The sequence below is a fragment of the Rattus rattus genome, chromosome 11 (genome assembly GCF_011064425.1).
Source record: "Rattus rattus isolate New Zealand chromosome 11, Rrattus_CSIRO_v1, whole genome shotgun sequence".
Lineage (NCBI taxonomy): Eukaryota > Metazoa > Chordata > Mammalia > Rodentia > Muridae > Rattus > Rattus rattus.
In genome coordinates, this window is record NC_046164.1 from 4,822,407 (window position 1) to 4,836,823 (window position 14,417).

General features: G+C 45.8%; 1 protein-coding gene across 1 annotated transcript; it reads left to right on the forward strand.

The window, feature by feature from the left end:
* The first annotated feature begins 1,699 nt into the window (after positions 1–1,699).
* Odaph (odontogenesis associated phosphoprotein) lies at positions 1,700–9,287 on the forward strand. Its single transcript, XM_032916049.1, has 2 exons — positions 1,700–1,919; positions 8,732–9,287. The coding sequence occupies exons 1-2, from the start codon at positions 1,856–1,858 to the stop codon at positions 9,055–9,057; spliced, it is 390 nt and encodes a 129-aa protein (XP_032771940.1). The 5' UTR covers positions 1,700–1,855; the 3' UTR covers positions 9,058–9,287.
* The last annotated feature ends 5,130 nt before the right edge of the window (positions 9,288–14,417 follow it).

The window sequence follows — 14,417 nt, forward strand, 5'->3', positions numbered from 1 at the left end:
AACAAGAACCAGACTCTTAATACCCGTGACCACTTCCTATTACTCTCTGCAACTGAAAGAATCTTTTCAGGAGACTCGCCAAGCACAGATGTGTCAGGCTGTGGTGATTCGAATAAGAGTGGCCCCCATATGCTCATAAATTTGTATAGTTAGTCACCAGGGAGTAGAACTATTTAAAAGGATTAAAAGGATTAGGGAGAGTGGCCTTGTTGGAGGAAGTGTGTCACTGGGGGTGAGCTTTGAGGTTTCAAAAGCCCATGTGGAGCCCAGACATCTCTGCCTATCGACCAGTATGTAGTTCTCAGGTTCAGCTCCAGGGTCTACCTGCACACTGGCATACTTCCTGCCATGGTGGTAACGGAATAATCCTCTAAAACTATAAGCCAGCCCCCATTTAATGTTTTCTCTTGTAAGAGCTGCCTTAGTCTTAGTGTCTCTTCCCAGCAATGTAACAGTGACCAAGACACATGTTCATCTTACAAGCAAGTTGGTGACTTAGGCGAAGGTCTAGAAAGTAGGCTTACTAAGTTATGTTCCAAGCTTCTTCGCTTTTGTTTAAACAATGACCACAGTGGCCACAAGGAAAGACACTCTTCTAATCATGGCCCTTCCCTCATGGGCAGACACAGAGCAGAGCTAACAGCAGCCTTTTCAAACACCTGATCAGGAAATCTCTGTCCTCATGATTTGCTCCAGAAAGTCAAGCTATACAGTGAGGAGCTAAGGTAGTTCTTTTTTTTTTTTTTAAATATTTTATTTATTTATTATATATGAGTACATTGTAGCTGTCTTCAGACACACCAGAAGAGGGCATCAGATCTCATTACAGATGGTTGTGAGCCACCATGTGGTTGCTGGGATTTGAACTCAGGACCTCTGGAAGAGCAGGCAGTGCTCTTAACCACTGAGCCATCTCTCCAGCCCAAGGTAGTTCTTTTTGTGGGGGGTTTGAGTGACAATGGCTCTAATAGGCCCATATATTTGAATGTTTGATTTGAAGTTGGTAGAACTATTTGGGAAGAATTAGGAGGTGTGGCCTTGTTGGAGGAGGTGTGTCATTAAGGGTGGGGCTTTGAAGATTCAAACGCCCACACCACTTCACATTGTGTCTCTCTCTCCCTGTCTCAGGCCTGTGGAGGCCCCAGCACCATGACTGACTCTCTGCTACCATGCTTGCCCACCATGGTGGTCGTGGGCTCATCATCTGAAACTGTCAGCCCAAATAAACTCTTACTTTTAGAACAGTGGTTCTCAACCTTTGGATTGCGACCACCTTTAGGGGTTAAAAGACCCTTTCACAGGGGTCGCATATCAGATATCCTGCATATTTACGTGAGGATTCACAACAGTGGCAAAATTGCAGTTATGAAGCAGCAATGAAATAGTTACATTTGGGGGTCACCACATGAGGAGCTGCATTAGAGCCGCAGCATTAGGAAGGATGAGAACCACTGTTCTATAAGGTTAGAGCGCTTTGTCACAGCAGTAGAATAGTAACCAAGATACGTTCCCTTGCAGCGGGAGAGCCATGGGTACAAGTGAAGAAAAGGCAGTGAGGAGAAAAAGGCAGTGAGGTGGGGAGTGTTTGGAACTGACAGGACAGCGAAGGTAAGGTGGCTCTGTTCAGTCCAGAACGAAGAGAGGTGCATGACGTTTACCTGGCATTACCAGAAGCTTCAGGCTGACGAAGACTGTCTGGTATTTCCTTGAGAGTTTCTTACTCTCCCACCACAGGTCCAGGTGGTTGTGGTCCACTATGCAAATGCAAATTGTCTGACTCAGGCTGCTGGCTACTCGCTCAGTCTCCTTTAAAGCAGCCTTGGGTCCAGAGCAGTGAGAGCTCAGGGCAGAAGCCATGGCTCCTGGTTTCCACTTCTCCTGGTTACTGGTTAGCTGGCTGGTGGTAACTACGGCGAAAGGTAAGCGTCTGAGTTTTTACCTACTGTGTGTGTGTGTTATATAACTAATACCACACAGAAGAGCAAATGTGGCTTCCATGGTTACGGATTTCCACAGATTGGAAATGTTTACGTTTGCCCCCATCCGCCTGTGTGAATGAAATGAAAGGCTGGGTTTGCTCGCCTGGAGGCTTAGCGTTAGCTCTGTGATTTCAGGTTATACTTGAGCATTACCCATGATTCTGCATTGGTGCGGGGCTGGAGAGGACCACTGAGCTGTATGCAAACGCCTCCCATTAAAAGCACTACACCAGTGCTCTTGCTGTTACCATGGTTATCGAGCTAACAGCGTTAACTCGGAATTGCGATGCTGTCCGCTTCCTTCCGTCCCCAGCAGCCAGCTGTCCATGCTCAGTCTGTTTATTGAATCCTACCTGATGGGCTGAGTCTTGGCCCTACCAAGGTGAGCAGATTTCCAGAGGCTGAGGGAGAACCTCGCTCCTTTTCTCTTCTTCTCCCCACCACTGACCCTGCAGATGCTCTGAGCCTTAACATCGGATTCCAAGTCCCTACCCAAGGGAAGATGTAAAAGATCGGAGAGAAGGAAAGAGAGCCTGGGGGCCCTGGACCTAGCATTTGTTTCCACAGTTGACCTTAATTGCAGAACTAGACGCTGTTGAGTGAGGAGGGAACCAGAGTCAGACAGAGCCTCTCACCCCTCACATGCCCTGACCTAGGGAAGCTTTTCAAGGGGTTCAAGGAGACTCCATTCATCCTCCAGCGTTTTCCCTGCAGTCCTCACACAGTGTTTGAGACAGAATGAAGACAGGGAGAGGCATCAGAACCTGTTGTTAGATACCAAGAGACCCCCTAACCCAGCACAAAATACAGCCATCACAGGGCCACAGCTCCCAAGTTTCTAAGGCGAGGTTATGAAAATCTGCTGAAAGAGCGTCTACCTTCTTTCCAGTTTATGGGGCGCATGTGGTCACAGGGCAAATTTTGTTGCCATTTCATTTTGTCCTCTCAAGGCTTTGAAAATAGTTAAATAGGTTATAATGAGATTAGAGATTTTGATTATTTATATCTAGAAATATCCTTTGAGGCCCGGACACGGTGGTGCTTTGATCCTGGCACTAAGAAGCAGAAGCAGAAAGATATCTGTGAGTTCAGGGCCAGCCTAGTCTACGTAGCAAGTTCCAGGATGGACAGCCAGGGTTACATAGTGAGACAATGTCCCCCCTAGAAAAAACAGATAAAAATGTCGTTTGAAATGTGAGATTTGGTCTCTGAGCTTGGCAGCACAGGATCTAGGTCATCCCTCATTTCTACTTGTCCTGGGACTGACTGCCAACAGGATCACATGTGTCCCTATGCCCCTTCCCCTCCATGGCAACCATTGCTCCTTTCCTGCCTCACTCCTGTTCTGCAATTCCGCTTCTAGGAACAGCATTTGAGTGCGACTGTGATGTGACATTTACCAGTCTTTCTGGAGACCTGTTGTTGTGAAGTAGATTGTTTCCCTCTCTCACATCTTTATCGTCACAGCAATCTGTCCTTCACCGCCAGTGTTCGTTCCGCTCCTCTCTGTGTTGCACATCTGTCTGTCTGTGGTCTCTTTCCAGTCCCCGGGGGCAGGCACTGTGTGTTTGTCATCACGGCATTTAATTCAGCCCCTGACATGGGATGTGCACACCGGTGAACCAACATATAACATCCTGAAAGGGGGGGCTAGGGACCACTTTCCAGGCTCTAAACTCTTTATCTTTGAAGTGATGGATTCGACAAAAATAGCCAATCGTTTTCTGAGCCCACAGAATGAATTAGGTTATAGCTATTATGAGTCAGTTAACCACAGCGTTGGTTAAAGTCTGAATGGGAGTGGGAATTCTAAGACTCCAGGCGCTCAGTAAGGAAGAATGGCAGGCATAGACCCAAGCTCGCTGCTCTAAAACTCACTACAGCTCCCTACAGAACAGCTCTTGACTGCCCAAAAAACCGCAGAGTACAGGTAATTATAAAAAGATCTTCTCGTCATTGCCTCTTTTTTAAAAGAACGAGCTAGTTTGGGGGTATGTTATAAACTTCACGTCTAGACTATAATAAGCCCATTTAAAATTGATATCCAAACTTCAAACAATATTTTGGCCTGTGTTATACAATACTATAATTTTAAATATAAATTATTATTTAAAACATTCTAAGACAGGAATTAAATTCTTGCTGAGTACCACAAAAACACCAAGAACAACAACCAGGGTCTGCCTAGTCATTCAGTGACACAAAAAGTACTCAAGGATAATACTGCCGTCCAGGGAGTGATCCAGGAGCTGAGGACATCGGCAGTGGCCAACAGAGTCAATAATCCCTCATCATAGAGTCCCTAGACTTATAGAAATGATGTGCTCTAGTCCTATCCTTACCTTGACGCACAGGTCATATATAAAATAAAAACAGATAAACCTAAGAAATGAAGCTTGTGCTGCTAAAAGTCCTGCTACAACATTCACAGCCATAGCAATTAACAATAATGATCACTAACTCACTAAATGTGTACTGTGCAGAGGGAAACTTCCAGAACCATTTGTATCTTATTTTGCATCACTTCACAAGCCCATTGGATGGGCCATATTATTCTTGCAAATGAGGAAAAAGACCTTAGGGTTGAGGTGATATGCCCATAGTCACAATATTAGAAGCAGAACTCAGGGGTCCTGCCTCTGGAACATCACGTTGCCCTGCCTCTCCAGCTATTTTTTAAGTCAACACATGTGACCTACTTTGGTCTTATTAAGTTTTCAGGATGCCCGACTTTGATGTACAGTGCCTTTGCTGGTATGTCAGTGTGTGACGTATGGGAAATATGTGCTAATCTTTGCAATTATGGAAATGGGGCTTTCTCTCCGTCAATTTAATTCTTCCACGGGCACTGGAGTAGGGGAGTGTATACGATGGTGTGGTGGGTATTTCAGGAATGGTGACAGCATGGCTAAGTCGAGGCTGCTATGGAAGCCTCGCAAGTGGCCATCACCCAGCATCCAGGGAGGGAAGATCTCCCTAAGGAGGTCTGACTTGGGGACCACATGAGAGATCCAGGGTAAGAAGTAGGAAACGGAACTCTAGGCATCGGGAGCCAAAATTTAAATCCAGAAATATTAAGGACTTTTGCCAGATTAGCATTTTGGGGTAGTGGGGACATCACTGTTTAATTGTTTGAACGGGCACATAGTTTGCATCCCTCTTTAACAAAAGAAGAACCTAAAACGTTATTGGCAGACTGCCCTAGTTTTCACTCTGAAATGCAACATTGGGTAATCTTGGAGAGGTAGAATTCTTCAAATAAATCAAGATGGGAATTTTCAAGGCAGTCAGAGGAGAAAACAAAGGTAACGACATCAGGAAGTGGGTAGAAAGACAGTTGGGTGGGGTCGGCTGAGTGAGGGGAAGAAATCAGAAAGCATTGGTTCACATGGATTGGCTTGCCTCTGTAACATGTGACAGATTGCCAAACCAACCCCTAAGACTCCTACACTAAATTTTTACTTTACATGTAGGGTTTTGCCTGCACACCACCTATATGCCCGGTGCCCAAGAGGACTAGAAGAGGGTGTTAGATCCCCTGGAACTGGATTGATAGTTGTTGGACACTGTGTGTGTGTGTTGGGAATTGAACCTGAGTCCTCCAGATGAGTAGCCAGAGCCCCAGCCACGGATCTTACATTTTAGAACACTTGTGTTTCTAAGTCGTAACCCAATGTCATCATCATGGCGATTGGCTTGCTGGGATAATATCAAAACATATGTATATGGTCTTGTTTACTGTCCTGAGTGGGTGGTATAGGTAAGCTGTTTGTGGATTCCCAGAAGAGAGCACTAAGCTAAATAGCTCGTCCTGGTAGAAAAGCTGCTACATGCTCTAGCACCAACCACTATGGGACTTAGAAATCAGCCTCAGCAAAGTTTAGAACAGAGGCAGAAGGAACACCCATTCAGAGCCTGCCCCACATGTGGCCCATACATATACAGCCACCAAACTAGATAAGATGGATGAAGCAAAGAACTGCAGGCCGACAGGAACCGGATGTAGATCTCTCCTGAGAGACACAGCCAGAATACAGCAAATACAGAGGCAAATGCCAGCAGCAAACCACTGAACTGAGAACGGGACCCCCGTTGAAGGAATCAGAGAAAGGACTGGAAGAGCTTGAAGGGGCTCGAGACCCCATATGAACAACAATGCTAACCAACCAGAGCTTCCAGGGACTAAGCCACTACCCAAAGACTATACATGGACTGACCCTGGACTCTAACCTCATAGGTAGCAATGAATATCCTAGTAAGAGCACCAGTGGAAGGGAAGCCCTGGGTCCTGCTAAGACTGAACCCCCAGTGAACGTGATTGTTGGGGGGGGGTGGTAATGGGGGGGAGGATGGGAGGGAACCCCATATAGAAGGGGAGGAGGAGGGGCTAGGGGGATGTTGGCCCAGAAACTGGGAAGGGGAATAACAATTGAAATGTAAATAAGAAATACTCAAGTTAATAAAGATGGGGAAAAAAGAAAAGAAATCAGCCTCAGGCATCAAGAAATAAGATGAACCTAGGCAGCAGGTGGCGGTTGGTATGTTTATAAAGCGGGATAGTTCACCGGATGGCAGAGGCCTTGCTGAGCCTGTTCTGATAGTCAGCTGTCAGGATGGGACTTCTCAGCAAGGCTAACTTCTCTCCTAGTGGCTAGATTCTGGATGTGTAAAGTTTCCAAGTGAGGAAAGTTAGGAATTTATCAGAAAGAATGAATGCTGCGGGATTTAGTCATCTTCTACAAGTTGATGTTTCTTGACCTAATATTCAGTAGCCTGGATCGGTGTGGGAAAAATAGTTGCCCTTATAAAATGATTAACTTACGAGTATGACATTGTCTACAACTGCATACAGGCCTGATCACACCCACCCTTCTACCTTCTCTTACCAAACCCCACTATGAACGACCAACCCCTCCCAGATGCTCCCACAAATCTCCACCCCGCTTTCACGACTTTTGTTTTTGCTTTGTGCTTGTTTTGCCGGATTTAACCAAGGCCGTGGTGGACATGGGTGTGAAGGTCTCTACATCCCTATACACCTGTGAAGGTGGTTCCATCCCTGGAGACAATGACTTCCTCTCCAGCAGCCACTGACCAGGGCAATCTGACTAATTATACTAGCTCAATCAGAGAGTGCTAGATTCAGTAAGAGATCCTGCCTCAATAAATAAGGTACAGACAGATCAAGGCGTCGAGATACCCAACACCAATCTCTGGTCTCCACACGCGTGCTTACATAGTCACGCACGTACATGCACACATAGAAGGTGGCATGCATATACATACCATCTGGAGGAGGAGGAGGAAGAGAGCTGCTTACCACAGCATTACATGGAGAACGACCTCTCCATCAGAATTCAACTCGCCAAAAAAGTCACACATCAGCCACTGTCCCATAGCTCTTACTAACATCTCCCATGTGTCTTCATAGTAATTCCCAAGTAAGAATCTAATTCCTCAGTGACTAGCTAGTGCCCGTGTTGAGTGTCTATCAACAGTGCAATCCGACATAGCCAGGTGTCCAAAGCTGACATTTCTAAGAACTGCGAATTAAAAAGGAACTAAGGTCTCTGGCAGTTAGATAATCATACCCGGTGTAGCCAAGAGATTTAAGTCAACTGTCCAGGGAGGGGAAGACCTATGGTTTTGCTTGTTTGGTTGGTTGGTTTAGGTTGGGTTTGAGTTTGGTTTTGAACTCACCAGAACTCTCAGCTTCCTGGAGGATGTCCACGTTTCCACCATTCGCATCTGCCCAGTCTTCTCGTGTCTAGATTGATATGTTCTAGGTCAAAGACCTCTGCACAGCAGAACTTCACTTTTACAAGACCAACTCAGTTGGGTGACTCAGGCACGGGAAGAACTGACCCTTGGCTACGTCCAAACTTCTTCTCAAAACCAAGATGTGTGCACTGGCCTTCAGCATTATTTTCTTTTTTTCTTATTTTCTTAATAGTGAATAAATTCTGTTTGTTTCAGTGATTCTTAAATCATTTATGAAAATGCCCCTCAGCCTTAAAGGCTTCACCACATATGGCATGCACACATATGTGTATGTGTGTTACATATGTCCAATCTACTCAATGAGTACTGAGGTCAAGGTGTAGAACATTGCTAAAGATTTTCTCCGTTAATTCCTCCACAACATCACGTCGCGCTGACCCTCCATCTGATTTTTTTTCTTTTTTTCAGAGCTGGGGACCGAACTCAGGGCCTTGAGCTCGCTAAGCAAATGCTCTACCACTGAGCTAAATCCCCAACCCCTCTGATTTATTTTTTAACCTTCGCTCCATTTTGCTTATTCATGAGCTTCATATAAACGGATTTGTACAATGTATCCTCCTTGTGTCTGATTTCCTTTGTTTATTATAGCATGGATTTGTCTGGGTTTCTAGGTATTGGTTATTTTTGTTTTTCATTCCTTGGAACTATATCATTGTACTAATAACGAATATCGTGGTTTATTTAGCTATTCTCCTATTGGTGGGTATCTGGACTGTTCAGGCTTCTGTGACCGTGCTTGAACTAGTATTTTTTGATAAATATGTATTTATTTGATTTGGATCAGTTCCCCAGGCAGAAACGTAGATCATTAGCCATGTCCGTGCGTCATCTCCTTGGACTACTGAAGTTCAGTCATGCTTGGAAACGTCTCTGTTTTATTCTTATCTCTCTCCGACCCTTACCCTGAGGGATTGAACTCATTTGCTTCTGTTGCTAGGCCCATTTCCTTACCTACATTCTCATTCCCACAGGACAAGATGTAATGACCCCTCCTGGTGGCTCACAGAATAACGTGAACCCTACGGACTGCCAGATCATCACCCTCACCCCTCCTCCCACCACGAGGAATCAGCTAACAAGGGCCCAGCCTGTCACAAGGACACCCACGTTTTATTTTCCACCAAGGAGGCCCGGCTTCTACCCCAGGTTCCCTAACATACCTTTCTTCCCTCCAAACAACCGTCGCTTCCAGCTCTGGCCTGTCTACCCACCACGAGGTAGACTGATTCCTTGGAGATTCTTCCTTGGAAGAAGGCAGCTCCAAAGCAGCTCATCTGAGGAGAGCCTGGAGACATGAGCGACCCAAATGTGCTAAAGGGAAAGGATCAACACTACTGGAAAATTGTTTGTCTCTCTCTCCAACCTAAAATCACTGCCTTACAAGATTAAGTATCCTCAGTGACAGTGACTAGATTTTTTTTTATTTTTGGTCAACAATGAGGAGCTTGGATTACACATTTTTACTTACAAAATCTGGCGGTAACGGCATCAGTCTTATTCCACAGGATATTAGTGCAAACATAGTCTTTCAATTGGCTGTTCTAATCATTTCTATCCGTACTTACACATCAGCAGTATTAATTAACCCCCACTTCCAAATTACAGTGAAGGACATTTTAACGAGCCCATTACGGGCCAAATGCAGCCATTAATGGCACTCGTTGTGCTCAGTGGGAATCTTAGTGAGCAGATGGATCGACAGAGAACTTTGGAAGAGACTATAAAGATGAGAGCAGAAAGCCGCCTAGAGAAACTGGCCCTCGGTAATGCTCGACCTGTGCGTCGAAGCATCCAACATCCTAATCTACGTTTGATATTATTATTTGCTCATATTAATTTGACAAACACGTCACTGTTCCTCCTGTAATTTTCACATAGACACACAGCTTTAAAATTACCCGGACGTTAGTTGACTACAGCTCCACTATGGGTGCCCTGTGCTCTCGGGCGAAGGAGAAACAAGGCCTTGTCTGTTTGGTCTCTCTACAAAGCCCTATCTCTTGCGTTTGCCACTCACTTGCTGTGAAATGGGAACCTGGGTTCTGTGCACATGGCCAGTGACGTCTACTCGTTCTCAAGAATTACGTGCAAATGCTGCCTGCCGACGTCGCTGAGACAAAGAAAGGAAGAGAAATCAGAATAACACAAATGCATGACAATTCTGGGAATGGACAGCCAGGAAAAGAAGACAGATTGTCATGATTGCCTGTTTGTTCCCCCGTGTCAAACGATAAAGGAAAAAATTAAGTCATTGTAGCCGGTAGTGTAAGAACAAATACTTCCTTCAAATTTAGAGGCTTAAACGAAAGCCTATTTGAATCCTGAAAATATATTTTGAAATGAACGTTACACATTCTCTGTTCGTTTGGGGGGAAAAGACCACGCTTGGGCAAACACGAAGAAAGATAAAGATTTGGGTTTTAATCTCATTTCTCACAGCACCCCTATGTGCTTGGCAGTCTCACAGAACCACACTGTCTCAAGACAACCCTAGGTTTGATGGGGGCATTTTCTTTCCAAACATTAGAAAACTATTAAAAAATATTTAATAGTTCTGGGCCTGTGAGAAATGCCCTCGAAGGTCACAAGCTTGGTGACTTAAGTTTGAACACACAGAACTCACAGAAGGTAGCAGAGAGAACCAGCTACACCGTTGACTTCTGACCTCCTCACTCACACCGTGGCACACGTGCCTCCCCCACCCCCAATGGAGGCCTCTCACACATACTAATAAATACAAGTTTACGATTTAAGTCTAGCCCCTTACAAGGCCGTGATAGGTGGTGTGTAAACCTCAGATCACACAGTAATGGTGGACGGCAGGTTTGGTGTACCAGTCACTGTGTCTTGTGGAAGCTGGCTAATTCTTCAGGGTTTCACGGGAACTTTTTAGATCACTTGAGATAACACCGTCCCACTCCCTGTACCGGGTAAAGATGCCTCTAGGCTAGCACACACTTCAATGAAAACATTGAGCTTTTGTGACGTAAACACACTTCCATCATTCCTCCGGAGTCATAAATTTTGCTTCTAAAATATGGTGACTCCTGACAAGTGTGTTGAGACACGGGGGCCTTCAGCTCCCAATGCCTCCCAGGGAACTCGCTTCTCCAGGCCGTTCCGCTGTGCGTTCCTTTTAACATGCCGCTGGTTTTGAAGCAAAGGGGTCTCTCAGAGAGATAGGATCATTAGGATCACTCTTTAGTGTATTTTTGGCTTTGAGGTGTAAATGACCAGGTAAGCATAAAGCTCTAATTATGTCCCATACAGATAAGCTCGATTTAATCCTACAACGAACTCAAAATGAAGAACGTCCTCAAAATTAGCATCTTCAAAAATGCTGACGCCATGAAAGGAGAGGGTTAAAAGATGAACGTGCCATGCCGGGTAATGTAGTGTGTGATGCCTGGTGGATCCTGAAATGGGAAGGCTGGGGGGAGGGGATAGCCATAAATCACTCAGACGACTGGCAAACTTAGAATATGAACAATGTGTTCGGTAATGCTGTTATACCAGTTACGTTTCTGAATGTGCAATTCTGGAAGAGAATATCATGTTCTTAGAAAAGAGACTCTGGTGCATTGGATGGAGAATGAGAGTCTAAATTTAAAAATTCAATCTCAGATTATTCAAGGGAAAAATGGACTTGATAGATGAACAATAGGTAGGTGGGTAGGTGGGTGGGTGGGTGGGCAGCTGGGTAGCTGGGTAGCTGTTTGGGTAGGTAAGTGGGTAGGTGGGTAGGTAGGTGGGTGGGTAGGTAGGTAGGTGGGTAGGTAGGTAGGTAGGTAGGTAGGTAGGTAGGTAGGTGGGTGGGTGGGTGGGTGGGTGGGTAGGTAGGTGGGTAGGTGGGTGGGTGGGTAGGTAGGTAGGTGGGTGGTAGGGGTAGGGGGTGGGTGGGTGGGTGGGTGGGTAGGTTAGGTGGGAGGGTGGGTGGGTGGGTGGGTGGGTGAGTGGGTGGGTGGGTGGGTGGGTGGGTGGGTGGTGGGTGGGCGGGTAAGTGGGTGGGTGGGTGGCAGGGTAGCTGGGTAATAACAATGCTTTTACAATTGATATGCCTGAAAGTAAAGGCCATATAGAAATTCTTGCTATTCTTTTATAGTGTGACATCATTTCAAAATGATAATTTAGAAGGGTTCTTAAAAGCAACTTGGGCTGGAGAGATGGCTCAATGGTTAAGAGTACTGGCTGCGGGGGTTGGGGCTTTAGCTCAGCGGTAGAGCGCTTGCCCAGCAAGCGCAAGGCCCTGGGTTCGGTCCCCAGCTCCAAAAAAAAGAAAAAAAAAAAAAAAGAGTACTGACTGCTCTTACAGAGGTCTTCAGTTCAAATCCCAGCAACCACACCGGAAGAGGGCATCAGCTCCCATTACAGATGGTTTCGAGCCACCATGTGGTTGCTGGGAGTTGAACTCAGGTCCTCTGGAAGAGCAGTCAGTGCTCTTTAAACTGCTAAGCCATCTCTCCAGCCTACACTGCCAACTTCTTAATGATTCCCACATTGGTTGTAAGAGCTCTGAGCATCTAGACCAGTAGTTCTGAACCTTCCTAAAGGCACAACCCTTCAATGCAGCTCCTTGTGTTGTGGTGACCCCTAAGCACAAGATTGTTTCTACTTCACATCTGTAATTTTGCTACTGTTGTGTCATAAATGTTTGAAATACAAAATATCTCATATGCAACCCCTGTGAAAAGGTCACATGACCCCGCAAATGGGTCACGACCCACAGGTGGAGAACAGTAGGGGGCGTGAGATCATATCCACCCATAGCCACCAAGAACAGCCAGGCCCTTGGGTTGCATTTGAGCTCCATTGTTCGAGATGAACAGTAGACATGGGGGAAATGTCTTGAGACGTGGGAACCTCTGACTCTAACAGAGCTGCTTGGGGGACAAGAGGACAAAAGATGGCACAGAATTGAGGGGAGAGGACTAACTCCATCTCCTCACAGAAGTCATTCTTGCTTGTACCCTTCCTAGTCAAAATACAGCAATAGTTACAGCTGGGAAACTGCCCAGTCTCTCGCTGGACACTGGCTTCATCACAAAGCGAGAAGCCACCTCAGAAGGGAGGAAGAAAGATATTGTAGGCTGCAGGGACCAATAAGAGATAGGCATCTAGGGGTTGGGGATTTGGCTCAGTGGTAGAGTGCTTGCCTAGCAAGCGCAAGGCCCTGGGTTCAGTTCCCAGCTCCAAAAAAAAAGAATAGAAAAAAAAAAAAAGAGAGAGAGAGAGAGATAGGCATCTAGGCTGGAGAGAGAATGTGAAGTCTGCAACCATCTGCTACTAAATAACTGATTTGTGACACACTGAAGCCATACACAGACAGAGAGAGAGAGAGAGAGAGAGAGAGAGAGAGAGAGAGAGAGAGAGAGACAGAGACAGAGACAGAGACAGAGACAGAGACGCAGAAACAGAGAAGACAGAAAGACAGTGACAGTGACAGAGAGAGACAGCGTGTGTGTGTGTGTGTGTGTGTGTGCATGTGTGTGTGTTTTCAGGGGTACATATATACAACACACGTTCGGATGTCACAGAACAGGACTGAGTTCTCTCCTCCCATTGGGTCACAGGAATCCAATTCAGCTGCCAGGCTTGGTGGCAGGCCCTTACCTTTCGAGCCATCTGATGGCCACCTCAGCTACTTACTCTGCTCTTAACCACTGAGCCATCTCTCCAGCCCATCAATGGAGTTTTGTTTTTTGTTTTTTGTTTTTTTTTTTAATTTCTACACTATAAAGGAAATCAGTGTATGCACACTAATTATAGTGGTAACTTTTGTTGATAAAATAAGCATTGGATACTCCATTGACCAGCAGAAGTCCCCTAACATAGTCTTCGTGTGCACCAATATCATCTCCCTTCCCTGACAGGTGTGGAGCCACACGCCTTTGATCCCAGTGCCTGGGAGGCAGAGGCAGGAAGATCTCTGTGAGTCCGGATCAGTTGCTTCTGGAAAACAATTTCTAGCCAGCCAGGGCTACATAGTCTCTGCCTAAAAGGGAAGGAAAGGAAGGAAAAGGAAGGAAGGAAGGAAGGAAGGAAGGAAGGAAGGAAGGAAGGAAGGAAGCCTTTCCTCACTAAGGCAGATTTGAAATATGATGGTGGTGGTGGTGTTTTGCTTGTGTTTTGCTCACGCTCTCTCTCTCTCTCTCTCTCTCTCTCTCTCTCTCTCTCTCTCTCTCTGTGTGTGTGTGTGTGTGTGTGTGTGTGTGTGTGTGTGTGTGTGTGTGTGTATGTTATTGTTGTTGTTTGCTTTGAGACAGGGTCTCACTATGTACCTTGGCTGGCCTGGTACTGGATTTGTAAACCAGGCTGGGCTGGAAAGCAGAGATCCCTCTCTAGCTTCTGCACGTTGGAGTGTACCACTGCACCCACCTCATACATCTGACTAAGGACCTGTAAATAGAGAAACACACACGTCAATCAGAAAGTGCCTAGCTAACTTTCAACACTGGAGTATTAGTGTGTGCATGGATTAAAATGCAATAACTAAATGCTCAGTGGTAGAGCATTGCCTAGCAACCGCCAAGGCCCTGGGTTCAGTCCCCAGCTCCGAAAAAAAAGAAAAAGAAAAAAAAAAAAAACTCTGGACAACTCCTGGACACAAGAAGAATGCAGTCAGTTATTCGTTAAACAAATGCATCTTTAAACTTTGAC

Bases quoted from the DNA above. Each gene is read 5' to 3' on its own strand.
- Odaph (XM_032916049.1), top strand. From the start codon at position 1,856: ATGGCTCCTGGTTTCCACTTCTCCTGGTTACTGGTTAGCTGGCTGGTG. The intron at 1,920-8,731 runs GTAAGCGTCTGA...TCATTCCCACAG, and splicing joins GGTGGTAACTACGGCGAAAG to GACAAGATGTAATGACCCCT.